The sequence below is a fragment of the Halyomorpha halys genome, unplaced genomic scaffold, assembly GCF_000696795.3.
Source record: "Halyomorpha halys isolate HHAL.00 unplaced genomic scaffold, Hhal_1.1 Scaffold1622.1, whole genome shotgun sequence".
NCBI classification, from domain to species: Eukaryota; Metazoa; Arthropoda; class Insecta; order Hemiptera; family Pentatomidae; genus Halyomorpha; species Halyomorpha halys.
In genome coordinates, this window is record NW_027109966.1 from 26363 (window position 1) to 51519 (window position 25157).

The 25157-nt window shown below is 31.7% G+C and overlaps 1 protein-coding gene across 1 annotated transcript; it reads left to right on the forward strand.

The window, feature by feature from the left end:
- The first annotated feature begins 2175 nt into the window (after positions 1-2175).
- LOC106690226 (zinc finger autosomal protein) lies at positions 2176-22101 on the forward strand. The gene is made up of 8 exons (XM_014435573.3): positions 2176-2558; positions 7780-7838; positions 8153-8212; positions 8364-8423; positions 9141-9200; positions 10523-10570; positions 16125-16175; positions 19973-22101. Exons 2-8 carry the CDS (start codon positions 7814-7816, stop codon positions 21079-21081), a joined length of 1413 nt encoding a protein of 470 aa, XP_014291059.1. The 5' UTR covers positions 2176-2558; positions 7780-7813; the 3' UTR covers positions 21082-22101.
- Positions 22102-25157: the final 3056 nt, after the last annotated feature.

Sequence of the window (25157 nt, forward strand, 5' to 3'; positions counted from 1 at the left end):
TTTGGATGGTGGCAAAAATATCTCTGAATATGAAGTACACAGTCAAAAAAATTCAGCAGGATGAGATGTAGCATGGCAAATTCGATATTGTTATAATTCATTACTACACTCAAACTGTGCTGGAATAAAACAGTAGGACATTCCAGAATACACCAAGTAAAATCATTTTTCTTATGTAAGTAGAAAACTGATCAAATTGTTGATTTTGATAGGGAAACAGTCCATTAAACTAAACTGCAGTACTACACATAACTTTCTGTATATATAACTAAAATATTAGTAAGACCCACCATATAGAGTCTATAAACATTTTATGAATTATGTCATGCTTTAACGAACATAAGACATCTTATTTACATCAAAGCTTGATATTTTAAAATCATAAGCCAACAGTTGTTATATTAACATAATTCTTTCAACCCTGATCAAATCCACTTTCATAAGAAAGGGATATAATAAGACCCATAAGATAGAATTACATACAAAAGTGAGATTATTCAACTCTTAACATCCAAACAAAAATATAACTGAGATAAAATCTCGATTTAAATTGACAGTTCTAGAGACAATCATTCAATTATTCGAATAAATATGATTGAAAAATTATTTATCCTTTTAACTCTGATAAATAATAAGAAAACAAATGATAATTTAAAATAATAATTAAATCTACACTTACTACACAGTAACAACATATAGCCAAATTGGTAAACATCAATTACAATTATAGGGTTCTACAATTAATAAGACGAATTTAATTAACTCATTTTAGTAACTCAACAGTAAGGAACAATATCACAAAACAGTAGTACTACCCTCGATAAACAGAAGTCAACCTTTAACTTTAATAACCTACTGCACAGAGCCGCCGTTACTAAGCATGCAAACTCGTATGAAAGTGAGTTCTGATAAATCTATCTAAACAAACAAACCTATATTTTCTAACGATATCACTTATTAGAAGAGATTTGAGATAGTTAATGAATGTACAATTATTCAGCCATAGTAAATAATAGCTAATTAAGAACACGCATAAAAAGGATCATTGAAAACTTATACATCATTTTAACTCCGATCAATAAATAATACGAACAAAAATTGATAAAATTACAATTTAGAATGTTAAAATCATTATTCAACGAACTAACTGACAAGAATCATTTCATCACGGTTAAATTCAAATAATAATAATAATAGATTTTAAATAACAATATTATATTGTTATTTTACAATTTCACATTTTATCTCCACAAATTAAATAAAGCTGATAAAAGCATAAAGGAATATACAATTATTCATCCATGGTAAACAATAACTTATTAAGAACAAGCATAAATAAATATGATTGAAAAATTATACATCCTTTTTACTCCGATCAATAATAAGAAAAAAAATGACAATTTAAAATAATAGTTCAACGAGCTGAATAAAGATAGCAGCACCATCCAAACAGCCATTTCTATTGAAATACGCTGAAAAAATGTATTTTCATATAATAATATTAGTTTAAGTAACTATTGATAGATAGCAGCAAAAATCAAGAAAGGCATAAAATAGTAGTTCCAATATCCACCGCAAGAGGCCAGCACCATCCAGACAACTTTCTGAAGTCCAATACGAAAAATTTTACTTTGTATTAGGATAGTAGGAGGCTACAGGAGCTCAACAAATCTTAACTGTCTAATCTTATCAGTTGAGCTCCTGTAGCCTCTTACTATCTATCAATAGTTACTTAAACTAATATTATTATATGAAAATACATTTTTTCAGCGTATTTCAATAGAAATGGCTGTTTGGATGGTGCTGCTATCTTTATTCAGCTCGTTGAACTATTATTTTAAATTGTCATTTTTTTCTTATTATTGATCGGAGTAAAAAGGATGTATAATTTTTCAATCATATTTATTTATGCTTGTTCTTAATAAGTTATTGTTTACCATGGATGAATAATTGTATATTCCTTTATGCTTTTATCAGCTTTATTTAATTTGTGGAGATAAAATGTGAAATTGTAAAATAACAATATAATATTGTTATTTAAAATCTATTATTATTATTATTTGAATTTAACCGTGATGAAATGATTCTTGTCAGTTAGTTCGTTGAATAATGATTTTAACATTCTAAATTGTAATTTTATCAATTTTTGTTCGTATTATTTATTGATCGGAGTTAAAATGATGTATAAGTTTTCAATGATCCTTTTTATGCGTGTTCTTAATTAGCTATTATTTACTATGGCTGAATAATTGTACATTCATTAACTATCTCAAATCTCTTCTAATAAGTGATATCGTTAGAAAATATAGGTTTGTTTAGATAGATTTATCAGAACTCACTTTCATACGAGTTTGCATGCTTAGTAAGGGGGGTTCTGTGCAGTAGGTTATAAAAGTTAAGGGTTAACTTCTGTTTATCGACGGTAGTACTACTGTTTTGTGATATTGTTCCTTACTGTTGAGTTACTAAAATGAGTTAATTAAATTCGTCTTATTAATTGTAGAACCCTATAATTGTAATTGATGTTTACCAATTTGGCTATATGTTGTTACTGTGTAGTAAGTGTAGATTTAATTATTATTTTAAATTATCATTTGTTTTCTTATTATTTATCAGAGTTAAAAGGATAAATAATTTTTCAATCATATTTATTCGAATAATTGAATGATTGTCTCTAGAACTGTCAATTTAAATCGAGATTTTATCTCAGTTATATTTTTGTTTGGATGTTAAGAGTTGAATAATCTCACTTTTGTATGTAATTCTATCTTATGGGTCTTATTATATCCCTTTCTTATGAAAGTGGATTTGATCAGGGTTGAAAGAATTATGTTAATATAACAACTGTTGGCTTATGATTTTAAAATATCAAGCTTTGATGTAAATAAGATGTCTTATGTTCGTTAAAGCATGACATAATTCATAAAATGTTTATAGACTCTATATGGTGGGTCTTACTAATATTTTAGTTATATATACAGAAAGTTATGTGTAGTACTGCAGTTTAGTTTAATGGACTGTTTCCCTATCAAAATCAACAATTTGATCAGTTTTCTACTTACATAAGAAAAATGATTTTACTTGGTGTATTCTGGAATGTCCTACTGTTTTATTCCAGCACAGTTTGAGTGTAGTAATGAATTATAACAATATCGAATTTGCCATGCTACATCTCATCCTGCTGAATTTTTTTGACTGTGTACTTCATATTCAGAGATATTTTTGCCTATCTCCATCAACATATCGTCAAATGGACTCGCAAGGAATGAATATTCTTTGTTGAAAATTAATATTTGTTTAATACGTTTTTGATAAAATTAGCAGTCATAAAAAATATATATATATTTATATTGTTTGTTTAATCATTTTGTCTTTTGAAAAAGACATGTAATTTTAGAAATTATATCAACTTGAGAGTTGTGGTGTTGCAAGGTAACATCAAAAAGTAATAAATTATTGCTCTGTCTATGTTGGTTTGGAATTATTATTTAATAATATATTTTTTTATGTAAAAATTTAATTTATTTTTAGTAATTCTTCTGTACTATTATTAAGTTTTGTTTTCAATTATTTTCCCCAAGTACCCATGTTTATTAATTTTCCAAATAAGTAAAAACCTTTATATTAGTGCTAAAGTTTCGGCCAGAATTTCAGGTCTTCATCTGGGCTAAAAAAGAAGATGAAATGAAAGAAGGCAAAGAAATTAATGAATTAATAAAGACATGAAACTTAAAAATACATATACGAATTGAAAATTATTTAAAATTTGATTACAAATGTCTTTTGGCTGTAGGGATCGGTATATAGTTCTACCAAATCTAGTGTGGCTTTATCCCTTTGTTGTGGTACTGTTTTTGTTGTACTTTTACTTTAGATACCTTCTAGAAACAGTTTAAAATGAAGCTATCTCATACAGTACCAGTAGTGATTATCTGGTTTTGTTGTTAAAATCTTCCCCCTTTCTCTTATAAGCATACTCTGTGGCAGGTTGTAAATTATTGAATTACAATTTAGGCCTGCCATGAGGTGCCTTATGGTGATTTTTAAATCAGTTAGTCTGATTGAGTGTAGTGGAAGAAACATGGATGTTTCTTTGTGACATGATTTGCTTATTACACATTCATGATCCCATATGCATTAAATAAATGTACTTTGGCAGTCATATATTGCTTTGCCATTTCGTATAATTATCCTGAATAATAGAATGATAAAGTGCTGACTCAATGTATTTGGCTGTTTATTGTTGAGAAATATTCTGTCTATAGATGTAGCATATCTATATTTTTAATGTTTTTTTTTCATAGATATATTCTGAGATAAACAATTTTCATCATTGAAACAAACTTATAAGGTGTGTTGAGGAAAATATGTTAACGCATGCATAAGCAATTGAACTTGATATGGGAACCACTCGATACAATTTCTGAAAATGTTATAAAAATCGGATTAATGGTTTGATTGATAATTTTGGCTAAAGACAAAAAGGGAACCAAATTATTCTTTGATGTCTAAAATATAGAAAGTTAAAATTTTCGATTCTGAGGATATATTTTTTTTTTTCCTTCATGAATACAAAGTTTTCCTACATGCAGCAGTGAGGGAACAAAACTGTGCAAGAAATAAAATTAACACCAAAATTGCTATAAAATGTAAACAAATAAAATAAAGTTGGTTAAACAATTGTATTAATTAAAAAACTAACTTTATATTCAGTTTCAATGTCCAGAAAATACCGATCTCCAAAAAAAAAAATCAAGAGCTGGCTTACTTGGCGAGAGTCTAAATTATTTCTGCATTTTTCTATATCAACTTGAAACCTTCCTCAAGTATTATTACACCGAGAGTCGGGAATCCCTTCCTCACTTTGACCCAATTGGATTTTTTGTTTGTTACCCCTCTTTCCTCTAGATATCCCATATGAATCCTATGCTTCTTACGAAGCTCAATAATTCTTTTGGGTTTGTTCTAGAAATGTCTTCAGGTTCAATTAAGACCTGTCCCAAATACTGTAATCTTCGGAAGGTAAGGGGTAAGGGCTTCACATTCACACAGAATGTGCTGTGTCTTTTCTTTGGCTTCCATACATAGAGGACAGGTGGAAAACTCCACCAGTCTCATCTTCTTAAGATGATATTTTAAGGGGCAGTGGCCCGAGCTGACTTACCTTTGTTGAGAGTCCTTTAATCTTACCTCTTATATTCCAAGGTTCCTGTAACAACCCTATATCTGTGTTATCATTAGTGAATCTCTTTGCTATTAGGGATGATGCGCCATTAGCATGATGTAAATTCACCTGTATTATTCTAATATATTCCATTTTTTTAAAAATATTATTTCCTACCCAGAGGTTTATCTCTTTTTCCTGATCTTCTGGGTCTTTTTTTCTCTTCCCTTTTCCATAGGGAAGGTTCTTTGTGGGTGGGCTTTTCCTCCTTTAACAGTGGGCTTCTCCCACTTCCTGCTACTCCAGTAAGAGGAGTTTTGGGTTCCGACCTAGTCCCCGAAGGCCCTGCCTGGCACTCGGACGACACATCGTCTGCCCGCCCGACCGGGGATCCAGATGGCTCGGCCTCCCCCCCTCTTACCCTCTCCCTGGTAGCGTCGGGCTTCTTAGCTCCACCTAGCAGCTTGAAAAATGCCTCTCTTATGCCAAAGTATATCGTACCTTGTTCCGTGAGGGCCTTCAGTTGCTCTTTTTCTACTCCTACAACTATCTGAGTGCCTTTAGGGTATCCTCCCTTTTGAACACCCTATATGTGTTTGCCTTTAGATTGTATATTTTACTAGGGGGAGGTAAACTATAACCAGCTTCTTCCTAGGCAGATCCTCCTCTTTAAGAGCCTTAGTTTTGCTCCCTCCCACGATTTTAGTCTGGATGTATACTCTTTTACACATTCTACCATCGCCTGGTTTACACAGGTTAATTGGAACCATACATGCTTCCAGTTAGTCCCATGAAATTGTGGGCACTTGCTGGGCTCTCCATTCAGAATGAGATTTGTTATTTCCAGTTGGATACTGTTAAATTGCTCCTCACTGAAGGAAGGATGTGCCCCATCCTCGGGGTAGTTTTCTGAAAAAATACCTACCCTTATTCCTTCCCTAGCCTTACGGTAGGACATGGTTGGGAGAACTACCCCTTCACCAGTCATTTGTCCTTCGGGCTTTTCTGAGGAAATCTTTGTCCTCTTTGGGCCTATTCTCATTTCATCAGGCTCTATGCCCCTATTTCAATAGACTCTTATGGCTGTTTATGGGGTCTTTACTCTTTCTGAGCGCCTCCTCCTCGGAATACCCATTCCTTTTCAGCCAGTAAAATCACTTTCTCCTGGACCCACTCAATTTGATATTGGACTAACATCCTTACCATCCTCTTTGGTCTCAGGATCTTTAGGAGATGGGCAGGCCCTTTCCTCCTTTGCCTCTTCTGGCGTTACCTTGGGGGTTTCACCCTTATTACCGGTTTTTACGCCTTACATTCTTGTTTGAGGCAGTGACTCCTCTATTATTATTGTTGTGGAAGCTGGGGAAAGCCCCTCCTTCCTCTCTTCTCCTTCCTCCACTAAAATATCTAATTTATTCTCGTCCATTCCCACAAGTAGCAAGGATTTAACCAGTCACCTGTGACAGAGCCCCACATGCCACTGGAAGGCTAAATAAAACTGGAGGTCGCCTGATATCCAGAGTTCGCATAGTTTGACTGTTAACCCTCAGCCATACATCCAAAACCTATGCTTTTCCGCCTTGGATTGTGGGATATTTATTGACTTCTCAGTCTAGATCCGTCGTGTTCAGTATAAGCAGGGTCACCTCTTGCAGGATGCAGTTCTTCACCGTGCACGGACGTTCTGGTTGTAGCATCCTCAAAACCTCCGCCAAGACATCTTCGGTCTTTCGGCTACTCCCCTGGAACTGAGTGAAGGAAACTTCTCTCCAGTCCCTTGACCCCTTCCTCGAGCATACTTGGACCAAATTTAAATGTTTGCACTGTTAGGAATATAAATTTTTCCTTTTCTATAGGTAATAATAAAGTATATATTTGTTAGGTTTGAAAGCAATATAAAGAAAAACAAATAAATCTGTTTGTATATATTTAAAAATCATAAATACATTGTTTTATATTTTAATTTCAAATTGACCTAGTGGAGTTCGATTATTTAAGGATCTTTTTTGTGGCATAAAGTCTGAAGTTGATTAATTAGAGCCTTTGCAGTGCCCATTGAAACAGTCTCCTTTTATCTTGTTACTTAAATTTTAATCTTAAATTCATTCCTATAATACATGTTCCTGCCCTTCTGATCCTTGATTCCTTCCTAAGAACTTACTATCTTTGACAATCCTTTTGCTTTACAACCACCACCATATGAAACTAGTCCGCAATGTCTTCTCCTCTTTCTATATTTAGTGCCCTGCTTTTGTTTATCTCCTTTCTCTCTCATAATCAAAACTTCCTTCTGTTTGAATTAATACATGTATATATTATTGATTTTTATATAAAGATAAATATTAATATATATATATATTTTTTTTAAAGAAAATATCTTCTATTAATTATTTTAAGGTGGACTCTCTCAGAATTGAGTAAATTTATGTTTACTTCATTTAATTACATCTTATAAAAATTAGGGTGTGTTTAAAATAAATAGAAACTAATTATCTGCCATTAAATTTCAATTGGTATTATTCTATCCTTGAAAAATTCAACTAAGTTTTAAAATTGGGAAAATCTTTGTTTATAATTTTTACTTCCTAAACTATAAATCTTTTTTTAATTTTCAGGTAAAAATAACTTAGGAATTTCTACAAAAGACAAATGGCTGAGGAAATTGAGTCTTCCTGTAAGTATTCCTTTTTAAAAATTAGTTTATAAAGAATAAATTTACATTAAACATTCAACTATTTTTTATGACTTAGATTTAATTTAAATGTTAATTAATTTGCATTTGTCTCATTAAATTGGTGCTGGTATTCTATGTTCTTGCTTTGTTGCTAAAATCACTGAAATAGATTTATTATAATTCAATGTCAACTGAAAGAGTTCTTTCTGTCTTTGAAACATTGTGGTATTTGGTTAAGTTTCAAATATAAGATGTGCATTTGCTATTGTTATGCCATAAAACCTGTATATTATACATCCATATTATTTTTTTAGGCATAAATAACTTAAGTGGTTTTATAAAAGAAGAGATGGCTGAAGAAAATGAATCTTATTGTAAGTATTCCTTTTTTGAATATTTATTTTCTTCAGATAATATTCTACTCGTTAACAGTTGTACAATAAATTAAGTTTTGAATAATAAAAAATTTATGTTTACTGTTGTGTTCCAAACATATTTGTTTAATATATATTTTTATTTTTTCAGGTGCAAATGACTTAAGCATTTTTATAAAGGAAGAAATAACTAGTGATAATGAGTCTACTAGTGAGTATTTCTCTTTAAAAATTTAGTTTCAGATGAATAAATTAACAAACAGCTGCATGTGTCTTATATCAAATTGGTATTTGTTTACGATGTTCTCGTTTAACTGTTAAAATCATAGAATTAAATTTTTACTTCTAAATTTCAACTGAAAGAGTCCTGTCTTTGATGAATTTTGTGGCATTTGTATTTGATTAAGTTTAAAATATTTAAACAATGTGCATTTGTATTTGATTAAGTTTTAAATATTCAAAAATGTGCATTTTTTATTTATATGACATAAACATTTTATGTTAATATTATTTTTTTTAGCCATTAATAACTTTTGTGATTTTATAAAAGAAGAAACAAGTGAAGAAAATGAATCTACTTGTAAATACTCCATTTTAAATATTTATTTCTTCCAGATAGTATTTAACCCTTTCAAAAATTGTAAATTTAATTAAATTTTTAACTGTAAAGAAGTGTGTAATTCCTATTGTTATGCACTAAACCATATATTTATTTCTGGTATAAATAAATTAAACATTTCTACAAAGAAAGAAACAACTAGTAAAACTGAGCCTGATCGTAAGTATTTCTACGTTTTCTAAAAAGTTTGTTACTATTGATAGTACTCTGCTCTTGATAAATTGGGCTATTTAGTAAGTTTTAAATGGTATGAGATGTACATTTATTATTGTTTTATAATAATCATATATTTTTAATTTCTTGTTTCAGGTATAAGGAACTTCAGTGGTATTATAAAAGAGGAAATGTCTGATGAAAATGGGTCTGCTTGTAAGTATTTCTTCTTAAAAATTTAATTCCTGATAAATAAGTTTTCAAAAATATGAATCACTACAGTACTCCAGGTATGAATTTTTAATAATTTGCATTTGTTAAAAAAAAAATTAATAAAAAGGTACTGTTATGGTGTGTCCTCACAAGTATATTAAAGTCACATTACATAACTGGACAAAAAAAAGTTTTGAAAATTAGATTTTAAATTTCTATTTTAGCTTGTCTTTATGGTTGTTGTTTTTTTTATTGAAACCGAAAATGAGCTCCTTTCTCTTCTCTCACAAAAGCAATATTTTGCAGATCTCTGATACCCAATCCCATTAAGTTATACCAAACAGCACAACTTATAAATAACCACAAAATTAAGGAACTTTTCTTAATTGCTACCCATATTCAAGAGAAAGGAAATATTTCTTTTCAATGTGTGTCGATCATGCACTAGTATTTATTTTCTTTCATTATCCCAAAGGTCTTGGCACTTCTCTTTCTAATGGAAAACAACTTTATCGAATAGTATTGCACAGTAAAATTAATAAGTAATAGGTTCAGGAGTTTAGGAGCAATATAATTAAATTTAGTCCTAAAAACAATTGCATGTATTACCTTCTTTTCCTTTCAAACGTTATATGACGAAAACAGATAAAATCTTTAAAACATCATTAAACAAATTGCAATCTTTCATTTATTATCTTATTATAAAACTTGGTTCATTCATCAATTCCATAACATTTATTATAATTTTTAATTTCTGTGAAACAAGCAATGATGTTTAAATAATTATTCTCACATTGAAAAGAGTATATGTAAACATCAATTTTAGTTTTTTAAAAACAGATTCTTTTTTTTTTTTTTATTTCTAATGGTGTCAATGTTTCTTCAACTATTTTGAATTCACAACCTCTGTATTGAATATGGTTTCCTTTTTTTGTATTTTGTGATCTCTTTCTACTCCATCTGGTGATATTTATTTTATCTGAATTTCCAATAATCTTCAACTTTTCTGTAAACTCAACAGTTTTTGTTAGTCGCTCCTCCTCAGCCAGTGTTAATTGTATATATGAGGTACTGAATAAACTCATAGCCAGCGTCTAACCCGTTACTCATTATCTTGCAGTATTGCAGTTCATGAGAGTGTGAAAAAAATTCCATCCCCATCAACTAAATAATATTCTTTGAATTGAAACGTTTTTCATGAGGTGAGGAAAAGCCATGCCATGTTAAGGAAAATAAATTCTTTGTACTGTTGTCGTTAGATTTGTTTTAGAAATAAAATAATTAGATTTTTTTCTTCTATAAAATAATAATTTGTATTTTTGCAGTCCTTTCTGATGGTATGAACAAAGAGGAAAAACAACAGATTTTTTATGGTGAGGAAAGTTATTTATATAATCTTGTTCTTAGTTATTTGATCAAAATTCAGTTCTGATAAAAATCATTTCAGGTTCTATAAGATATTATGATTGATATTAATGAAGAAATAAAATCAGTGTTAATATTCAGGAATCAAGATCTTTCCGACATTTTCTCTTAATTTTTAAGAAAAACTCAGTTCTTTTTAAGTATACAATAAAATATCTTATCATAAGTGTTTTAAGATCTAAAATTCATTTATAGATTTAGTTATATAAACAGCTTATTTAATGCAATTATGAGTTCTATTTCATTCTATGAAACACAAGTCTGGAGGCTCTTAAATATAAGAAGCGGAATTTTTACATAGATATTACCTTAAAAATGTTCTTTGTTGCCAGAAAACATATATTTTTTTTTTTTTTACCGAACAAACTTTCAAGATCATGAGAATATCATTACTTTTTTCTTCTCACTTTTTCTCTTCTTCTCTCCCAGTATCTTCTCATCATTTCTGTTTTTTGAACGGAAGCCTTTGCTTCCTCTCTTCCGATCATGCAGCACCCTTCCGTTTTTCTTTATTTGCCGCAAGATCATTTATTTATTTCAATTTGTTTCCGTATTGTTCTCTATCAAGGCAGTCCTTGTCTGTTATTTTCAATTTCTTTGTCTCCTCTCTCATTTGCTTCACATATCCTCCTACGATCTTATATTCATGGATTCTGTCAAAGAGTTTCTTGTTCAGTCTGCTTTGGTCCATTCTAATCATGTGCCTGTAGAATCTCAGTCTTCTGATTCTTATTTCACTTTCCAGGTCAATTATCTCCCTGTAGATTTCCTGGTTGGGTCTTAACCTGTAGCCTGTGTTTTCTTGGGCCCATAGATTCTCCTCAGGATCCTTCCCTCTATTTTCAGTAATTTTTCCAGGCTAGGGAGATATGTTGTCTCCATTCTGTGTAAAAATACTGGTTTAATGACCGTGTTGTAATGTTTTATTTTTGTGTTAGATGATAGGTTCTTCTTAATGTAAATATTGCCTGTTGCAAAGCTTAGCCTTTTCAACTTCATGATTTTCTCCTTTATGCTCTCTTTCTCCAAACCTGCATACTATCTCTCCCAGATATTTAAATTTCTTTGTCACTCTTATCCATCCATATTTTGTCTCTATTACTTTTTTGCATATCTTATTCCCTAAAAATTAAAATACTAAGATGCTTTCTTGCTAAAACATTAATAAAAGATCAAATATCCTGATACAGTTTCTTGTTAATTTATTTATTTTTGTTTTTCCCTTCTCCTAAATTTTATTTACAATATATGAAAGACTTATACTAACACCTAAATTTATATACAACCAATTTGGCTCTTCCTTTGCCACATGGCATTATATAGGAGAGAGGAGTCTGCTGAAAGCATAGATAACAATATTGGCCCTGAAGCCGCTGGCTGGGGGATACAAGATGGGGAAGGGCTGCTCTACTGGAAAAGCTCAAAAATGTCAATGGAAACAAAGTGTCATAAGTTAATTTATCTCTGTACCTATCTATGTACATAGATATATTTATAAAATGCTTACTTTTTTTCTACCACAGGTGAAATGTGGGTAATCATTTTGTTTCAGACATTACCATGTTTTAGGAGGTATAGTGGGTCATGTTAATACTCCCTCTAAGCAATGTTCATTGTGAATGCATTTTAGAATTTATGAGGTGAAATAAAAGACAAAGTCAAGCTAAAAAACTATCCGCCTAGGAATGAGTGTTTCTGAGAGATAAGTACTTACTCAAACATAAATTATATTGTATAATTGACTCAATAAGTTAAGTAGCTTTCAATGTAAAAGTAAGAAAAGAGTAATAGTAACAAAATAAAATAAATTATTTATTTTTTATCAATTTTAATTTAACTTAGTAAAAGCCTATCTCTTAGGATTCTAAACTAAACATCCCATTCCTGTACATAATAGTACATTCCTCAAACCCTTAGTTTTCCAAAACACCCTTTTTTCCTTCATCTACAGCAGGTGGAATTGTTGCCAATTGTTGGATTTTGTCTGATTTAGGATTAAATATTTTATAACATAACCTGTGTAACATTTTTACCCCATCTGTAGTAGTGACATATCACAACAGCTGGCAAATACAAATAGCTGAAATGTCTTCAGGTGTAGGTTTCTGAGGATGGTTGAGTAATGAGAGTTCTAATTGCTGGGTATCAAAGTATTTTGATAATTACCCCTAACCAGCTAGTAAAATTACCACATTCTTCGGCTCGAGTGTTCATTGTATGAAATAAGCAATGCCTGTGAGAATCGAGAAATTATAGCATGAACGCATTGCTAAAATAATATTATGGCTAGTAATTTTCTTTGCTTCTTTTTCATTCCAACTTTTCCTCATTGGGATATTCATAAAAGCTGTGAGGAAATGTGCCAGGAATCTCTTCAACCCCATTCGAAAACTTTATCTTTATCTTGAGGATAGCTTATTAATTAAAAGGCCTCTAGAGTAGACATCTCTCATTATTGTAGCAGCTGTTTAGACTAATCTTATATTGCCTCCTGTATAACTGTAATTCTTGACCGCATACCAAATATCTTAAGTTTAGTAGACCCATCAGAACCTTGTTAGTTCAATATTCTGGTCTCTGTAGACAGACTTATGTCAAAGTAATTACTGTATATAATCACTTTTTAATTACTCATATTAATTTAATCACTTTATAAGCAACTCAGATGACTGAAATAGTGAAAAATTAATAGTTTACCTTATTCTATAATTATTACTTTTTTTATTTAATCTTGCATTGTTAGCTACTTAACATATTAAGTGAATGAAGCAATTTTAATATAATTTACCATATGTTGATGGACCCCCCTTCCCTTATAATGCTATGTGGCAAAGGAAGAGCCAAAGTGATGGTCAATCTCTCAAAATCTTTCTTTCAAATTCTAACAGAGTAAGTTCAGAAGTTTTTGTTAGTGGTGTCCAGCACTCTGAGGAATAGATGAGAATCATTCTTATATATGTGTCTTGGAGTCCCAATTCTTTGTGGATTTCCATGCTGCTTATGTCAGCATGATCCAAAAAGAGCTTTTTGAGTAAATGGTTGTTCTCGACATTCTTCTGAAGCTAGTCTACCTTGTTTGAATGACAATGAAGGCTACTCAGTGGTCGGTGAGAGTGTCCAGAGCTACATCTGAATTTTTCCATAGGTACTGGGAACTGAGGAAAGGTGACTGTTTGGCATATTGTTCAATATCACATTGGTGTGCCCCATCAGGAATCCAGGTAGAAGAGACAATTTTCAACAAATCATGCCAAATGCCTATTGTCAGAAGGGATTCAAAAGGAATCTTTGCTAGCCCAAGACCATGAAGGTGGTAAAAATAAAATAAATACAATGTAAAATTTTGTTAATACTGTATTTTGCATAATTTAATAAAATAAAATGAAAACCTTTGAGTAAAAAAATATATTGGGTTGTAAAATAAGTTCGTACCATTTTTCAATATTTCAATTTAATCCTCTCTGTTTTTATAAAAACATGTTTACTTGGTCAATAATGTTTACATATTCTAAGAAAGGATTAGTGAAGGTGCTTTTATGTATCAATTTCAACTGAGATTCCTCATCTTTAAGTGGTATTTTGCTTGCTCAAAATGGAAGAGAAAAAAATTCATTTTGATCATCTAATGATTTTTTATTTCCGAAAAGGAAAATCTGCTGCACAGATGTTTAACAAAATTTGCAGTGTGTATGGCGATGATGCCTTAGGAGAAAGGACTGTCCGTAAGTAGTTTGCTCGGTTTAGAACCGAGACACAGATCCAGACAGTCATTTATTATATTGAAATGGATAAGTAGACAATGTGTTCTGTAGAGGTCCTTTTCACTATAATGTAAATGTTAAAGTTATCAAAATTCATTGCACAAAGTTAAACTAAACGTTAAAAAAATTTTAATTTTTTTTTATCGAGATTTGTTTACACACTCTTTTCGTTATGTAGAGGTATATTACTCATTGGATGCTATGGCTAGTTCAGTGAGATTTAAAAAAAAAATTGTATCGCAGAAACCCTTAATTTAACTTATGCAAGTGTCTCAAATCATTTGGGGGCTGCGGGATGTTAATTGAACTGATATTAGGTTCCTCACAATCTGATGGAAAAGAATTTATTGAACCGCATTATTGACCTTGCCCCAACAGATTTTCATGGGAAACACTTTAATTCACTCAAGAACTGCAAAACGCACATAGAGGAGTTCATTGCGTAAAAATCTGAGAAGTTCCGGTAGGATGGAATTAAAAAATTACCTGAAAGATGGAAACATATAATAGATTAAAATGGGTCATATATAATGGATTAAAAATATTTACAAGAATCTGAAGTTTTTATTGAAATCACCAGTACTAAACGCTACAAACTTATTTTACAACCCAATATATATATATATTAAATAAAAGGGAACAATAAAACGTATAACTATTAAAAAATTTAAAGTCAGATTAAACTTGATAAAATAAAAATAAAGTAAACCTGATTTAAATCAAACCAAAATTCTTCTTAAAATTAAAAAAAAATTATTTAGTATTATTAGTAACATAACATAAAAAATGTCTCTATATTACTGTGTGTGACTGATGGGGCTTCCGCAGTGAGTAGGTTATTGTCCTTGTGGTGGATTGAAAAAAGTAAGTCTGCCTGCCAAGACGAAAGCCTGAGCTGGCATATGTACACAATGACTGTAAACTTATGGTATTATTGCAAAGTTGGATTGCTGATGAACTATCGATGGAATGAAATATTCTGATAGTACCTCCCTACCTAAAAAGAATAGTTGCTAAAGTTGGATTGCTGATAAATGAATAAAACACAAAATATATGCTCTGCAATTCTAAAAGAGGAGAGAGTATCCAGGAGGGAAAATAACTATCAGGGATTTTGACTTTGATTGCACAGACAAATTTATATATGTAAGAACACAATTTAACTTGACCAATAGTACGCAATTCGAGATTCAGTGTCAGGTTATGGAAGGTAATAGTTGCTATTAGGAGGGGGGAGTCAGAGGCATCTAAGAAGCAAATCTCTCTAGAATGACTAATATACAAATTAAAAGATAAGCTCTGGTTCCTTAACATTTAATGCACACTGTTTCCGTTTTTCTGCTGTCACTACTATATGACAATTACTATGCACTTCAGTTATAGACAAAACTGGGAAGGAATGGGGCAGATGATTGATTTATTATATTGAAATGGATAAGTAGGCAGTGTGTTCTGTAGAGGTCCTTTTCACTATAATGTAAATGTTAAAGTTATCAAAATTCATTGCACAAAGTTAAACTAAACGTTGAAAAATTTTTAATTTTTTTTATCGAGATTTGTTTACACTCTTTTCATTATATAGAGGTATATTACTCATTGAATGCTATGGCTAGTTCAGTGAGATTTAAAAAAAAATGTATCAAGCAATACATTATATTTAGATTCATTACTTTGGGGTTAACCTGTGTTTAATTATTTATTATTTTTTTTTTTTTGTTAAATATTATATGAATGTTGACAGGAGGACTTAGTCATATAAAACAAGAAGAAGAAGTCCTTGTTCCAGATGTTGGTGAGAAACATTTATGTTATAGACTTCTTATTTTATTTTTTATTAATATCCAATTTTTTTTTCTGAAAAATGAATTTTATAACCTACAATAACTGTATCTAAATCAACTAGCAACTGAACTAGAGCTTAAATTTTCAACTTTTTCACCTTTTCTTATCAGTTGTAAAAAAAAATGGGAATTTAAAATGTTTGAAATCATCATTGTAACATAATTTCTGTCCAGTGGCATCGGAATTTTTATCTTGTTTTAAAGTTATTAAATTTTTTATCTATTCCAATTTTTTCTTCGGATAAAAAGAATTAAGTGTGATTCTATGTATATGTGTGATTGTAGAAGAGTTAGAAAAAAGTATTTAAATTAATTATTTATTCATAAAGTTATAATAATTAAAATTTAATTACAACTGAACTACATTTTATTGAAGTATTTAATTATTCATTACAATATAATTATATATAACGTTTTAAAACTAAATTATTTATAAAATATTAAAACTAAATTATATATTGAAATTGAATTACTATTACTGTCTATAATAAAATTGAATTACTTATCTTCTACTCATTTATTTTAATTAAATCTGTATTGATCAATATTAGGCTTTATGTTAATTCTTTAATAAATAAAAAATCTTTTTTTGAAAATTATCATGGAAATTATAGCAATAATACTAACTTGCTTTGGCCTAATGCATACTGATCTTCGGAGGTATCCTCAGAACAATCTTCATTGATGTTTATAATTTTGTTCAATATCTTATTATGTCTCCTAGATTTACTCGAAATTGCATGAATTTTATTATTGGAGATTATTATTTGGTCAAAATAAAACTGCCTGTGCCCAAATTCAATACTCTATTTTAAATACTTACAGTAAGAGGAGACTGTCTACAATAATTGAGACTTTTGCACACTGTCTTTGAAAAAAGTTCTTACAATGTCACTTTAGTGATCATACTATTGTGTTTTTTTTTCTGATATAATCATAAGGAATTTTGTCAAACATAAAAACAAAAGATGATACCCAGGCCATACAATCTACTCTAGTTTACATTATTGAGGTGCGATTGAGACAAAAAATTGGAAGGACGTTAATAAAGACTTTTCTTTCACTCTTACATTTATTATTGGAGGAATGGTTTTACGAAGGAAGCAAACATACAAGGATTGTTTATCGAATCCACTACCCTTGTCTATTTGAAGTGTTTCGTAGGGATAGGTATACTTCGTACAATTTTCAAAAATTAGGAGGCTCAGGAAAAAATAATTTTATGAATAAATTCTTTGGATTAAATGTTTAATTTACAATACAAAATGGTTGAAATTAATGCTATGTTTTTTTTTTGTTTTTATTTCCAAGTTTGAGATTCATCAAATTGACAGATCCCATAAACCTACTGTTAATTGAGGTCCATATTAACTTGGGGTTGCTATTTTTACCCTACATAAATTTTACAAATTTAAATTGTCTTGCAAGGGTTAATATTTATATTTCTGACCTAATAATAAAAAAAAAAATAGTTATGGTCGAAATTGGTTTTATGAGTTGTGGGAATATTGGGCATTTAGTGGTGCATTGCCCGCACATAAGATGCTTCAAATGTGGCAGTGAGGGGCATATCACTAGGCCTCTATATGTATAAAAGAAGAGACACAGGGCAGGGAGAGCCAATGGAGGTGAATGCCCAGCAAGTGAGGCGGAAAAACCTACTACTACTATATAGCGAATTACCCAGTGAATCTTCAGGAGTATCAGAGACAGAAGAAGGTACTCAGGAACTCAGGAACTCAGAAACAGAAACAGAGGAGGAGCATGGAGATGAGGGCCAAGAGAAGGGAATGTATGCGAAATTTGAGGACAATGCCTACAGAGGGGCGGCTGCACATTGAGGAATTACAATGTACAAGAGAAGCATAGTGGCCTGTCTATAATATGACTGAAGGTAAGCGTAAACTGGCTGGTGGACACCTGGTGTTTAAGTATGATCATGTGGCGGGGAACATTGCAGATGTTGGATGGCAAAGAGAGGACACTCTAGGTCAAGGTGTGTGACTGTCAATTGATTACCCTGTGTGGGCCCTGCAGCATTGAGGGGGAGGTGGTAATGAGCTTAATTAAGTGAGGAGCTAAAGGGAAACAAGTAACAGTTTATATAATGGAAAAGAAGCCTTGGGACTATGATCTAAGGAGTGTTACAGTGTATGAGAGAATTAGGCCTAAAATTATCCAAAGAGAAGTAGGTGTTCGGGTAGAACCGGATCAATTGTTTGGAGGCACACTATCTCCAAAGACGGCATGAGACCAGATATACAGAAGGTGTCGGCCCTGCAATGGATGGATGCAGGTACCCAAAGGTGTGAAAAGAGTACAACAATTGCTCGGAGCACTGAACTTCTACTGAAGGTTTGTACTGAACATGGCAGAATATCTAGTACCCCTCAAAAACTTAATGAAGAAAGGAATACAATAAAGGTAACACCCCAGATGGAGAACAGCGTCCGGAAGTGCATAGAGAGGTTACAGAAGGAGCTGATCCTGGCATTCCCTGATTTCAAGAAGAAATTTACCCTCACAATGCAAGTGAATACGCTCTCGGGGCGGTGTTATTGCAGGAATGGGAAGAGGGTGAGTGATCCATTGTGTACGTGAGTCAATGTCTCATGGATGTGGAGACCCACACGAGTTGCTGGGAATCGTGTGGCCAGTGGAACACTTCCGTCCAAATGTTTTCGTGTACACACCGACCATAGACTGTGCAGGGGGTTGGTAAACTGAAGGAGACATCTACACAGATCACAAGATGGAAGGAGATCTCCTCAGCCAGTACAATATGGACATTGCATATAAGCCTGGGAAGGACAATGTGGTCGCAGACTGGCTTTGAAGGGCAGTAATGATTAATGCAATTGAGGAGATAAAAGTGGGTCACGGTAGTAGATGTCTTCAGTAAATTAGTAATGGCATACCAAGTGAAAGAAAAATTGGTAGAAGCAGTATTGAAGGCCCTGCAAATGTGGTTCCAGTATTACAGAATTCCAGACAGAATCTCATCTGACAATCGACAAGATTTTGACAATGGACGAATTAGAGCAGAGCTGAAAGTCTTGGAGGTAACATGGCGGGATAGGACGCCTCCATAGTACCCTTAGTGATCACCTACGAATGTACTAGCTGGAGAAGGAACTCCAGCCGGACAAGGTGATGGAAAGGGCAATCATCGCTTATAATCACTCGATACATTCCTTCACAGGGTTTACTCCGTTCAAGGTTGTTTGTTGGCAAGGCAAAACAAAAGTGTTCACGATTTGATGGACCACATTAAAAATGGGACGGTGGTATATAGGAAAGTAGAGATGAACCGTGGAAAAGAGATCGAGAGATACGAGTGCCGATTCAGGGTGATCACAATCAGAGAACATAATGAGGTCACCATAGAGAGTTTTATAGGAACCAAGAAAATGGAGGACAGTCCATTTAGAGTAGTTAAAACTACTTACAGCAGGGAAACCTTGACGGCCTGGAGTGCCCTCCTACTGAAGAAATATGTTTCAGAAAAATTTTGTTAAAGAAAATGTTAATTGTTTGTTTTGATTGTTATACAGAGTGTTTTTTATTTATTATTTCATATTATTTATTCATTATTAAAAAATTATATGATTTATTATAATTGTATTTAATTAAAGGGGTTCCTAACATCTATTGAATAGAAACCCTTTAGAGATTTTACTTTCTTACCTTTGACTAGCTTAAAGTTGTGGCATTTTAAGAAATAACCGTTTATATTTTTTGTTTATAGGTACAACGGATTCCTCAAACAAGATAATGAAAATCAATCCTTGTCATTTGACTACCAATATAAACATGGCATTAAAGGATCCAGCACATCTATTACTTTTTAAATCTGTTACTTCTCAGGAATTAAAAACTAATATAAGGGTCTTTCAAACTAGTAAAAAAGCTTATTACTGTTCATATTGTGAATATAAAACAGAACAAAGTGATAGTTTAAAAAATCATATTGAATCACATCATACAGATAAGAAGCATCACCAATATTCTGAATGTGATTATAAATCAGTAAATTCTTCAGAATTAAAAACACATAGAATCACTCATCATACTGGTGAGAAGAAACCTCATCAATGTCCTCATTGCAGTTTTAAATTTGTTTATATAACACTATTGAAAACACATATAATGACTTATCATACAGGTAAGAAACCTCATCAATGTCCTCATTGCGATTATGAATCAGTTACTCTCCAAGAATTCAGAAAACATATGATGGCTAGCCACAAAGGTAGAAATTTTTATCAATGTCCTCAATGTGATTATATATCATCGGTTTTATCAGGATTGAAAATACATATAATGGCACGTCATACAGATAAGAAGCCTTTTAAATGTCTGCAGTGTGATTATAAATCAGCATATGCTGCAATTTTGAAAAAACATATAATGGCTCATCATGAAGATGAAAAACCTTACCATTGCCCTCAATGTGATTATAAATCAGTATATTCAACATCATTGAAAATACATATAATGACTCATCATACAGGTGAGAAACCTCATCAATGTCCTCATTGTGATTACAAATCAGTAAATTCTTCAGTTTTGAAAAGACATGTAATGGCCCGCCATACAGGTGAAAAGCCTTATTGCTGTCCTAATTGTGAATATAAGGCGACACAAAAATCTTCATTAAGGAATCATATTAAGTCTAAGCATACGGGACATCAGTGTCCTCATTGTGAATTTAAAGATTTTAGTTTAAAACATTTTAAACTTCACATAATATCTGAACATAGAGGTGAAAAATATTTTCAATGTTCTCAATGTGAATTTAAATCATTTCACCGATTATCAATCAAAGAGCATGTAATGGCCTCTCATAATGTTTAAGATTCCTAAATACTGTCAAGTCATGTTTTGTTTGGATCTGTAAAAAAAGAAGGTTGGAATCCTTGGGTGGTTGAAGAATTTAAAATCTATAAAAGTCATTTCAGTTCATTATGTGCTCTTGATACAGCTGAGAATCAGTATATTTTTGGTCTCGTAAGTTCTTAATAAGAATGTTTTTTGAATTTTAGGTGACGAGTTCTAATGGATATAATCATTTTTTCTTTAAATGGGTGTTTCCAATTCTTTAAAGAAGCCTCAATAATGTTTTTGAAAAATGACATTCAGAAATTATAAAACATCAATAAAACTGAAATAATAGGGTATTAGTTCAGCCAAATTACACACCTACCTATTAACATTCAATATATGGAACTATAGTTTGTTTTGTTGTAATGAAAGACCATTGTTTTTTAAATTTTTTTAGGATATTTGAAGGAATCGAAATATTTAGCCTTATATATCGAAATATTTCCTGATCCATACACCTAAAGCTACATAGTTCAGAAAAAAAAGTTAGATGACCACTTTTGTAAGAAATTTAATGTACCTTCAAATAAATAGGTTTGGGCTGCCCATAGCTCAGGGGTTAGGTACAAATCTATGGTTCTGAGGTCTGCGGGCGGTGCCGGTTCAAATCCACCTTGGGGCGTTGACTTTGACATTAAGTGTCGGTCCCACAAAATGAAAAACTTGACCCCAAACATGGTTAGAATCGTTAGTTGGTTGAACCAACCATGGTTGGACACCTGTAGATAACTAGTCAAACATCACTTCTGACATTGAATGCTTTTAAAAAAAAAATTACTATGTTTTCACATTTACCTTCTCCATGCAACATGTTTTTACTGCCACAAAGTATTATCGCAGAGCAACATCATAGTATTATCGCAGAGGGCAGAGTTGAAGTATAGGCTGGAAGGGCAACACAGCACCATATGAAGGCAGTTCACAGTTCGCATTAGAAACTTGAGTGTAATCTAGTTATTTCTGTTAATTTTAAATATAGTTTTTATTTATTTATTTTTTTTTTAATTTCCATTTTATTTATTAAAGAAAATTACACTGTATGGAGCGCTAAACACATTCAGTATTAAACAAATTAAAGGTAAGTTCGGCGACTCTACTTTAAGGACTGGAGAGGCTGTGAGCAAATGAGTTTTCCCTCTACACAACACCAAGGATGGTTAAATATCCCTCATGACGAATTTTTAGGAGACCTTTGATTGAAATATAAATTTAATAATTGACTTTGAAGAGGTTCTACCCCCTATTAAAAGGTTAACTTTGTAAACATATGGTTTAAAAAAAATTATTGTGTTAAATAATGTAAAAAATTATTTAATTTAAAAAACAATCCCACTTTGAAAATAACTCTGCCTTAATATCTGTTCCAAGAGACGGGATTTCATTGTATATTTCCTTAAAAATATTATGTGTTTGGGAAGTTGTCTATAAGTAATAACTTGGTAAAGTAGTTGGATGCCTTACAAAAAGTACTATGACTATATTCTATCTCAATTTTATGCTAAATTATATAATTAGATGTTTCCGTAGGAACTGTTTTATTGATTGAAAATGTTGGCTATATACACTAGTCTGTCATTTATGAGTACAAATAGGTTGAGAATTGTTGGATGATCATGAAGGAGTTAGAGGAGTCCCACAGGGGTGTGTTCTCAGTCGAATGCTTTTCTGCCTGACAATTAAGGGTGTGGGTCTCCACTTGCCAAGGGGTGTTAAACCGCTATTATAAGCAGATGATCTAGCCATTATTGGTTGATCAGCAAATTCAAATACCTTAAAACATAATTACAAGAAGCAATAAATAGAATTGAAGACTTGTTATTTTTTATTAGTCTGGAATTCTCGGAAAAAAAATAACCCCTCCATCTCCTGAACTCTACCTGGGAAAGTCCTTCATACCACATAAAAATAACCACTGATTCTTGGGTGTTATATTTGACCGGAAATTAAGTTGGAAACACACATTTCTGCATTAAAAGCAAGTGCTACAAAAAAACTACATATATTGAGCTTCCTTAAAGAAATACCTCTATGCAAGCCGGAAGTCCACAACCTGGGAAAATCTGTTTACCTCAATGGGTGCCGGTCACGTGGGAATTGCTGGAAACGAACTGGCGGACGTTGCAACCAAGCAAGCACTTGCTCTTCCAGGTCAGGGCGTGGCTATTCTGACACCCCAAGAAATAGGCCTTCCATTGAAAATTGAAATATCGGATCGTTGGGAGTACATGTGGAGTGAAAGACTGCCAAGCAAACAAAAATAATAACTAAACCATGGGCCACATCAAATAACTAGATTCAGAATGGGACCTACGAATCTGACTCATTCCTATCTGATCAATTAGGAGCCACTGGAAAAATGTCAATATTGTAATAGTTCACTAACAGTTAGTCACATCTGTCAGAATTGTCATTTATATGCAGCAGATTTGAATAGATTAGGAGTGGAATCGGGAATATCGGAGGCCCTGAATGATGATAAAAGCATAAAATTGGTATCAAGTTTTTTAAGAAGAGAAAAACTATTGTACAAGATTTTAACATTAAACTCGAACATAGTGAAATTTAAATTTAGGAAACGGGCGTTGATGACCAACAACAACAATACACTCGTTTGTTCAAAGTTGTTGAGCAAACGGCTTTTTAAAAGTCTTGACATAACTTAATTGACCGCAACCAAAGTGGGACAAAATGGGTTTTTATTTTTTCTAAACTTAAATCGTCAAATATGCAAAATAAAATTTGGCTAACTGCATCTGGGTTATAAAGATTTTTGATCAGTGGCTTAAAAAAAAATTCGGACCTTCGTTATTAGTAATGAAGGTTGAGGAAGCAAGTAGGTTTTTTTTTTTTACTCCTGTCTTCCTCTTTTGAACTTTTGGATACTACACTTATATGTTAGATATGTCTGGTTGTTTGAATTTTAGAAAAACTACCGACAGTTATTGCTCTTGAAACTAAACTATTAATAATACAAGTAATAAATATTAAGTATTTTTAATAAAAAATAAAAGAAAAAAAATTTGTCATAAACTTTTTATATTGATTTTAGCAGATAATATTGTTTTTTACGAAAAAAAAATTGTTTAATTGAAGGAATGTAAATATTTAGTTAGATTTCCGTACTCTCTAAAATTACAGACTAGAAAAAAATATATATGGTCACTTACAGAAAATTTAATATATTTGGTAATTTTATATCAAAGTCCATTTTTATTATTTCACAAATTCAGATTGTGGTTAGTGGACTTTTGTTGTTTATGTTTACAGGTTATACTGAACCGTTATTAATACTCTCTTTTTTTATAATATCTACTATCATTTCAATATGGTTGCACATCGTTTGGTTTGCCAATAAGTATGACCATGAAAACACGCAATTTTGGAGTTTTTTTTTTTATTATATTCAACGTGGACACTCGGCATGTTCTTGCAGCTGCAAGAAACATTACCACGGCGTTTGGGGAAGGGTGTTGGGATGAACGGGCCATTCGCCGATGGTTTGAAAAATTTGGCTGGTGACATAGATTTGGATAACCGACCCAAAAGAAGTCCAACAGCAATTGAGGACGATGAACTCAGGCTTACTTTGGATGAAAACCTTTACCAAACTTGGACAACTTCCTTAAAGGTAATTTTTTAAAAAAATAAAACGATTCTCAGGTAAAAAGGCATTTTCTAACCTCATTTCTTTATGAAGCCCTGATTTTTTTTAGTTCTGGGACCTTAACACAACTAACACCTTAGAGAAAATTAAAAAAAAAAAAACTATACTGATAAGTATAAATGTCAATGTTGGGTTCAGTACACAGTCAGACTTCATATCATAATTCATAATCATATGATTATCCTGGTTAATGAATGGTATTGAAGGGATAAGTTTTATACAGAATTTTTTGAACTTTATTTTTCGTCACCTGTAAAATCAAAAAGGACTTAAACCCTTTATAATTATCAGTACAAGTATATTTTGAATAAATTTTTTTATTTCATAACGTTGTTTTACTTACTAACTTTTTCTTTGAAAAGTGACATTTCATAAGAAAGGATCC

Bases quoted from the DNA above. Each gene is read 5' to 3' on its own strand.
- LOC106690226 (XM_014435573.3), top strand. From the start codon at position 7,814: ATGGCTGAGGAAATTGAGTCTTCCT. The intron at 7,839-8,152 runs GTAAGTATTCCT...TTATTTTTTTAG, and splicing joins TGAGGAAATTGAGTCTTCCT to GCATAAATAACTTAAGTGGT. The intron at 9,201-10,522 runs GTAAGTATTTCT...GTATTTTTGCAG, and splicing joins TGATGAAAATGGGTCTGCTT to TCCTTTCTGATGGTATGAAC.